Consider the following 8,710-nt stretch of genomic DNA (forward strand, 5'->3'; position numbering starts at 1 on the left):
AGACCAACAGACAGAAAGCAATAAAGCACCCCCCCCAGCAGGGATGGCCACCCTGCAATCCCCTTTTCCATTCTCTTCCCAGGATCTTGGGCACACACTCACAAGTACGTACCCGGCATGAGCTTAAGCCACCGGGTCTGGGACTCGAACCGTAGTCGACTACATGAGAGTCCAGCAACACAGCCATTACGCCAACTGTTGGTTCCCCCCAGATTGAGAAAATATTATATGGTGGCCATCCCCCAAGGGGGTAATTTCTTGCTTTCTGTCTTTCCAGTGAGCTCAAGTACCCTATAGCAAAAAAAAAAATCTCTCTCAAATAATGATGATGATGATGATGATGATGATGATGATGATCTGGGATATACAGTACAGACGTGAAGACTTTTTTTTTTAATTAGTTTTTGCCATGGGGCACATACACAGAGAGACAATGAGAGGGGAAGTGAGAACTCATCCCCCAAGGGGGATAGCCATGCCATAATTCCTTCTTCTCCATTCTCTTCTAGGATTTTGGGCACACATACACACGCTCCTGGTGTGATTTTTCAAGCTAGCAGGTCTAGGACTTGAACTGTGATTGGCCATCTGAGAGTCCAACATCTTAACCACTATGCCATGTGCTGGCCCCGACATGAAGACAACTTAAAGATTTTGTTATAATTTCATGAAATTATACTTCATAATTTCAGCCAAATATCATGTCAATATTTACTTGCTCTGATGTCAATTTTATATGGAAATTTGAAAGTCTTAAACTTAACAGTATTTAACAATGAACCAAAATTTCGCTTATTTTGGAACTAGCATATGGCATAACAGTTACATTGCTGGATTCCCAAGTCGTCGACCACAGTTTGAGTCCTGGACCCAGTGGCTTAAAACTCACGACAGATGCGTGTATGTGTGCCTAAGATCCCAAGAGGAGAATGAAGAAGGGATTGCAGCATGGCTATTCCCCCAGGGGGTGATTTCTCACTTTCTGTCTCTCCAGCAAGCACATATGTCCTATAGCAAAAATCTCTCTTTTTGAGAAATAAAGAGTAAGAGGGTAGAATTGACTATTCACCGCTTCTGAGTGCTGTACAGGGAGGAGCAAAACATTAAACCATAGCTGGCCAAGAAATAAAACCAGAACTTTTTTTTTTGGTTAATTTTAATTTTATTTACTCCTTCATTTTATTTTACTTTAATCAGAGAGAGACACACAGAGAGAGGGAAAGTGAGAAAGGAAGCCACCAAGTCCGGGACTCGAACTGTGGTTTGCCATGTGGGAGTGTCCAGTGCCTTAACCACCACACCACCTGCTGGTCCCCAAAACCAGAACTTTTGTGATAGAACTGTGAGCTGCTAGGGACCAGCAGGTGCATAATGATTACATCATTGGATTCCTGTGGAGTTGACCGTAGTTCAAATCCTGGACCGGTGGTTTGAAATTCATGCTGTATGCATGTGCGTGTGTGCCCAAAATCCTGGGGAAATGGAGGAGAACGGACTGCATTGCAGCCATCCTTCCCGGGGGGGGGGGGGGCTATTTATCACTTTTTCTGTCTCTCTGACTCTCTGGTGAGCACATGCGGCCTATAGCACAAACCTCTCTTTTTTTAAAAAGCTTGCTTTTTAAAAAGGCTCTAAAAATTTAAAGGTTAAAAATTTCCCAAATCTGAAAGACAGTGAAGAGAGTATCTAGAGAGTACTAAGTCTAAAGGACGGAGAAAGTCAGACAAGGTATGCTGATTTGACAGGAAAAACACCACTAGCTAGAAACCCTGTCTTCCTATCACATTTTCTGCAAATATTTATTCATTTAGGTATAGTGACTACAGAAAGAAACCAAAGTAAAGAAAGGAAAACTGCTTCCCAAATCCATTCCCATTTCGGGATTAAAGTAATTAGCATCCCCGCCTACTCCTCTTCAAGGGATACACAAACATTCCCCAAAGCTAAGGAGCAGAGCTAGTATTTGTTGGGTGAAAACCTCCTGCCAACCATTGGGATGGGTGCTAATAAAACCCTGGAAGTTCTTGTTGACTGAAATCAATGGTAAGTTAATGAGTCATATTTTCTTTTTTCACCACATGTGGACTAAATTTTGACTGTATTACAGACATTGCAGAGAAAATACTGTAGAGACTAGATACTGTTGACGTTCCTCCAAAGAACATGGACTTACGTTCTTGTCTAAATCTTTACCAAAGTTAATTATGTTCCCACTCAAGTATGTCCTTTTACCTACACATTCTTCTTTCTTACCACAGGCCTGTAAGTACTTGGTGTTTAAGGTATTCTAACTGGCCTGAAACAATTACTATTTGAAGCTCACAGCTCTGGTTCTAGTCATAATCACAAACTACTCGTGTTATAAAAGATAATCCACTACCTTTCTGGACATAAGTGTCCTTAAGTGTAGAACAGCAAAATGGGAAAAAATCTAACTAGCTGTGACACTACAGTAAACCATCATGAATTACACATTTTATAATTTCTCAATACCAGTATTGATGAACATTTCCTTCTAATATTATGGATCACCATTTTCATTACATTTTCAAAATGGCTGTATTACATTAAAAGGATAATTACTGATAAAATATAAGAAAATTCATTTTTAAAAAAGATTGTGCATTACAATACAGCCCTTATCTTTTTTTTTTTAAGGTTTTTTTTTTTTTTCCCTTTTTCCTCTTTTTGCCACAGAGAGTGTGTGCTGGCCCAAGAGAGACACAGAGAGGGAAACCCCTTGGGGGATGACCATGCCACAATCCCTTCTTCTTCATTCTCCTCTCAGGATTTTGGGTATGCACACACAAGTGCCTACCATGATTTTCAAGCCACTGTCCATGGACTTGCACAGTTGGCCATGTGAGAGTCCCCCAGTTGGCCATGTGACAGTCCTCCAGTGGCCTTAACTACCCTGCCACCTGCTGGCTCCACAATGCAGCTTTTAAATGAAGTAGGTTATCCAAACACCTTGTCTTAAAATAAAATCAACACACTGCTTCATCAAGTAAATGTAATAGTTACATTCAGTTGGAAAGGGCACTAGCAAATATTAAAATCCACATCGTAGGAAGCTGTATAAACTGTATTTTGTCCCAGAATACCAAGTATTTGCTCGATCTGTTCACGTGCAGTTTTGGCTCTTCTGACCTCCCAGATCTCCTTATTAAATATCTACTTGGCATTTCACTAGCATCAAAAACTTTTTAGACTAAAACAGAATTTTCAATCTGTCTTTCCAAATTTATTCTTTCTCAGTTTTCCTCACTCCATAAGTGAACACAGTTCAAGTCAGAAATCTTTAGTCATTCTTATCTAAAGTCTTCTCATTAACTTGCCACATTCAATCTAACACCTTGTTGCAGCAAAACACCTCCAAATCTACCTTGATCATCCCTCCCCCTTCCTTCCGCGACTCCATCCCAGTACCTAAGTCAAAGCTATCATTTGCTGTTGTCTGGGTCTTGTACAGACAGTCCCATATCTGAGAAAATCGGGCAGAGTGCCTATCAGATCCTGCCGTTCTGCTTTAAATCCTCTCGCGGACTTCCACCCACCTTCTTCTCAGAGCCCTCGGGCTCTAGGAGGCCAAAATGCTTGGTTCTTAGATCCTGCCAAGCTTTCTCCCTTCTGGGGAGCCTTGATGTGCCCTTCTACCTCTATGTTCTTCAACACACACAAATCCTCATGTTAACGATTTAACAAGCTGTGAACATTTGTTACAAAAAGGAAGTTTACACAATAAGAAAGTTAAACAGTCACTCAACCTACTGCACTTCCCTGTAGTAGCTGAACCTAAATCGCAAGGAAAAGGAGAGTAAGGCAGGTTTTCAAACAAAACACCACCAGGTATTTTAGGGAATCTGGCCACTCGAGTGTGGAAATTCCATCTTCATTTCTCCCTGCAAGCCCTAGACCAGGCAGTCAGGCCTCTCGTGCACAACTGCTCCGCCGCTCAGATCGTGGGACACTCACAGCGTGGAGTCATTTTTCCTGATAGTTGACCTCGACCTAGACGGTCCTTACCACGCCCAGAATGGAACGACCTCCAAGGTCAGGGGCAAGCCAACCTGGTTCTCAACTCCCTCAACTGCAAAGTGCACCGAAAACACTGTCGCTAGCGCCCCGCAAGGTTTCTCCTTAACGCAAACAGTCCTCTCAGGTTGGGTTTCTATCAGATCCCCTCCGGAGCCGGAAGGCTGAACGAACGTCACCCAACCACTCCCGACGAGCGCGGAAGCGGAGGCCTGGACAGCAGACCCCGAGGGCCCGGAGAGGAACAAGCCGCGCTCACCTCGGAGCAGGGCCATGGCGGAGGCTCAGTTAAGGAAGCGTCGATCTCAGCTCTCGTCTCTGCAGAAGGCCGCCCACCGACCCCCGGACCTTAAAGGAGTGGGCGGTGCCCCGCGAGGCCACGCCCCTGCCCTTTCACCTACTTCCCGTGGGCCCCCAGCCCCGCCCGGGCTTATCTGACCGCGACCCGTCGCCTGCCCTAGGACCTAAGGTACAGTCTCCCGAGGAGACGAAACGCGTCTCGTGACTGGGCTTTTTCCTCACACCACAGTTGTCACAGACGTTTTCTGGTCCCAAATCGAGAGACTCTGACTTGACACCCCCTCATTCGTGCTATCTCTGAACGCTACATCCCACAGGTAACTAGCCTGTGAAAATGGCAGAAAACAAGAACAGACGCTATGAACATTGAAACAAAGGCAGGGCCTTGAACTAGCGGGCACTGGCGGGGGCGGGACCGGAAACTCGGTGGGCGTGGCGGGTACCTGGTTGGGACGAGAGGAATGGCGTGGGGAGGTGCTGCAGATGTAGTAGGGTAGGGCGCTCCCGGGTCCTGGATACAGCCCCTAGATGAGCCCGCAGTATTTTCCTTATATGATCAGGCGTCATTGTGAGTCTGAGAGGATTATGAAAACGTGGCAGGCGAAGTGGGGCTGGGGACCGGGCGCAGGGGGATGAGGGGCGAAGGACAGCAGGTGAGGTTAGACAAGGGAGGTTTAGGGAGGCCGCTGTAACTGTGAGCCCTGGCCGATGATGACGTGACCACTGCGCAATCTGAGTTCTGGGAACCACCTGATGGAGCGTGTTCTGAGAACCGACTGAGGCCGGTGAGCAGGGCGGCGGCCTGGGCAGAGAGAATAGAGTTCCACAGTGCCTGGCTCGAGAGGGTCTGCGCTTGGTTCTAGCGTGTGGCACGCGTGGTTGGTGGCGTTTTGTTTGTCCCCAGTTCTAGAACCCTACTTCTTTGATCAAACGTTTTGGCAGCCTTCTCACTGTGGGTTCTTTAATTCGACTTTTCATTGTGAGCTTTTTAAAATTGTTAACAGACATAGTAAAGTGGAAAGTTGTGCAGTGAACACTATCCACCACCTATGTTCTAGAGTTAACATTTGCCATATTTGCTCTTTCTACTTATTCTTCCATCAGTTTTTTTTATGCAGACTTTAGTAAACTTCAGCCCACAAACACTTAAACATGCACGAGTTGAATATTTATAGTTCTAAGACAGAAGTTCCCATGTAGTCAAATGTGCCAATCTTAAATTGGATAAGTTTCACAGTTGGCTGGACTCTTGTTTGCACTCCTTTATTAGATTTGCCCTCCACGTATGAGTATCACAATTTTCCACTTCAATATCCTGCAAGTCACCATTAGTCTTTGCAATTTTACTAATTTTCTATAATTAGGAATGTCACCTATAAGTGGGTCCTAAAACTACCAAGTGAAAAGTTTAAATGTAGTGAAACATGTAAATATACGTAAGGATTTTTCAGTCACACAGTGTCGATGGGGAAATGGAGAAAGCATATGGGCATTATCCTAACCAACTGATCACGCTTAACACCAATAATGGGACAAGTTGATATCTATGCACCTCTTTGCTGTAGTAAAGACAGAACTTCACTTATAATTTCTCCCAAAAATGCCTGACCTAAACATAGGAAGTAGAATAAATTCAAATTGAGGGGCATTTTGCAAAACAACTGACTTGAGCTCTTCAAAAACATCATTGTTGTGAAAAACAACAAAGTTGGGGTATGGTTTTAAACGCTAAAGATATGAAAACTAAAAGTAATGTGGGATCCTTGATTAGAATGTGGAGTGAAAAAAAACAACAACAAACAAACTAGAGGGTTTTGGTACGGTTGGGGAAAGTTAAATTCTATTTACTTATTTTGCCAGAGGGCCTGTATGATGGGCAGATAGTGAGAGAGGAAGAGGCACTTTTTAATGGGGTTAGTCATGCTGCCATTCATTCTCCTCCCTTTCTTCATCTTGCCAAGGTTTGGGGCATACACACACATGTATTCAGTTTATTTTTTAGGCTGCCAAGTCTGGGATTCAAACTGTGTAGTCAGCCATGTAAGGATCCAGCTCCCTTAACCACTAGGCCATGGGGCTGGCCCCTTAAATATAATTCATATGTAATAGAGACATAAATTCTCCTGCTTACAATAATTATATAGGAACTGCATAACTACAGTTCTTGGGAGATACACATTGATATATTTAGCAGTGAGGACTCATAATGTGTACAACTAACAAATGATTTAGAAAAAACACTGGCAGAGAAAGAGAAAGCAAATGTAGCAAAATATCCATTGGATAATCTAAATAAAGAGTATATGTTATATTTTTAAATTTTTTTCTGTAGGTTTTAACTTTTTCCAAATTGGAGAGAAAGGTGTCCTTCAGATAAACTAAAAATAAGTGGAAACAAATAATTTTTTTTTTTTTTTAGAGAGGTTTTTGCTACAGGGCGTGTGTGCTCGCCACACAGACAGACAAACAGAGACAGAGAGAAAGCGAAAAATCACCCCCCGAGGGGGGATGGCCATGCCGCAATCCCTTCTCCTCCATTCTCCTCTTGGGATCCTGGGCACGCACGCACACATGCCCGGCGTGAGTTTCAAGCCATTGGGTCCAGGACGCGAACCGCGGTCGACTACATGGGAGTCCAGTGACATAGCCATTACGCTAACTGCTGGTCCCGGAAACAAATAATTTTTAAAAATATTGAGTCCCTTTCATGCTTACATAATTAAGTAGGTATATATTCTACAACACTGTGTGTATCAAAGTTTTAATTTTTTATTTAAACATGGGACTTTTCATGAGATGTTATTTATGTACTTATTTTGGGGAAAAAGGAGTAGTGTTAATGTTAGAGTGGCAATCAGTGAATCTATTATGAATATGTAAATTCTAGGGTTAAGATTTTATGAGCATCCAGTCTCAGACCTCTCTCATATTTTTGGGGTAATTTTTCTATGCTTAAATAAAATTTTTCCTACCTTCCTATAACACTCAGACTTGATAGCTTAAGCAGAAATAGCTTTAGAAGTTTAAGTAATGGAAAACAGGAAAAGTCAGTGAAGTTTGTAGAGGCTACGATGATTTTTTAAATTGAGTACCTGGGTCAGAATAAGATAACTGAATTTCTAATCTTGAGTACTTTGTTATGTGCTCACTATTAATATCACTTTGTTAATAATTTTAATTTTTGTTAATTAAAAGGGAAATATGGGCCAGCCAGGTGGCAGGGAGGTTAAGGTGGCAGGATCCCCCACTGTGCAGAAAAACACACTGGGCAGGTATTCATGTGTGCCCAAAATCCTGAGAGGAGAAGAAGGGTTTGCAATATGCTCATTCCACGTAGGGGTGCTTTCTCACCTTCTCTCCCTGTCTGTCTCTCTCAGTGAGCACACACATGCTACACCAAAACTTAAAAAAGAGAGAGAGAGAGAGAACTATTCACTCAAGTGCAGTTTTGACCTTGAGCAAATACTTACACTTCAGAAATTCAGGTTGCCAAACAAGAATTTCAGTGGTGTGAAATGAAATGTAGACAGAATGTAATACAAGACACTGATTTGCTGGACACCCTCATTTTAAGTGTTGGTGTGTTCCCAGAAGTCTTAGGCCATCTTGTCCAGCTTTGATGAAAGATAAATATCTGTGTTCTTCTACTTTTGTTTGAAAGTTGTTTGCAGTGTTTATCTTTGGCAAGCCTTATTGAAATTTCCTTTAGTAATAACCTTAGGCAAATCTTGATACTGCCTTGGGCCCAAGCTTACTCCACTAAATACTAATATTAGTATGAAGGAGACAATACCGTATTGAAGTCCTTCAATCAGACACCTCCAGAAAATCACCAATAGTTCATAAGATAGTTGAACAAGTTGGGTTTAATGCTCATTGCAAGAAGGGAGATTGGATGTTGCGAGCACACCTTAGAGGACTGTGTAGGGGATCTCAGAAAGATGGTGTTAGGATTTGGGCTGTAATTAGGTGATTTGGGGAGGGTCTGGAAGTAAGGACGAGGTCTGTAACTGGATATCTTTCTTTTTTTTTCTTTTTTTTTTTCTTAAGAGAGGTTTTTGCCATGGGGCACATGTACTTGCTGGAGACACAGAGAGCAAGTAAGAAGTCACCCCCTGGGGGGATGGCCATGCCACAGTCCCTTCTCTTCCATTCTCTTCTCAGGATTTTAGGCACACATGCACACATGCCTGATGTGAGTTTCAAGCTGCCAGGTTCGGGACTTGAACTGCAGTTGGCTATGTAGTGAAGCAGAAGCACCTCCCTCTTTGAATGTTGTTATACTTGCTTCCTCCTTTTGCCCAGTGTAAAGAGAGTAATGAACAGTCTTAACTCTTTGCTAACTAGCCCGAAACCTTCTTGTTTCAGATGCTCC

At 43.0% G+C, this 8,710-nt stretch overlaps 1 protein-coding gene and 2 non-coding genes across 3 annotated transcripts in view; 2 read left to right on the forward strand and 1 right to left on the reverse strand.

The window, feature by feature from the left end:
• ACAA2 (acetyl-CoA acyltransferase 2) overlaps nt 1-4,647 on the reverse strand; it is a 32,967-nt gene extending 28,320 nt beyond the window's left edge. Inside the window, exon 1 of the mRNA XM_006144448.3 lies at nt 4,295-4,647. Within this exon, the coding sequence (XP_006144510.1) occupies nt 4,295-4,310 (16 nt within the window). The 5' untranslated portion in view covers nt 4,311-4,647. The remainder of the gene's footprint in view (nt 1-4,294) is intronic.
• Nucleotides 4,648-4,836: 189 nt separating this feature from the next.
• LOC114007089 (small Cajal body-specific RNA 17) lies at nt 4,837-4,960 on the forward strand. The gene has a single exon (XR_003548742.1).
• Nucleotides 4,961-5,037: 77 nt separating this feature from the next.
• LOC114007093 (small Cajal body-specific RNA 18) lies at nt 5,038-5,120 on the forward strand. Its single transcript, XR_003548746.1, has one exon.
• The last annotated feature ends 3,590 nt before the right edge of the window (nt 5,121-8,710 follow it).

The sequence above is a fragment of the Tupaia chinensis genome, unplaced genomic scaffold (genome assembly GCF_000334495.1).
Source record: "Tupaia chinensis unplaced genomic scaffold, TupChi_1.0 Scaffold000119_2, whole genome shotgun sequence".
Taxonomy (NCBI): Eukaryota; Metazoa; Chordata; class Mammalia; order Scandentia; family Tupaiidae; genus Tupaia; species Tupaia belangeri.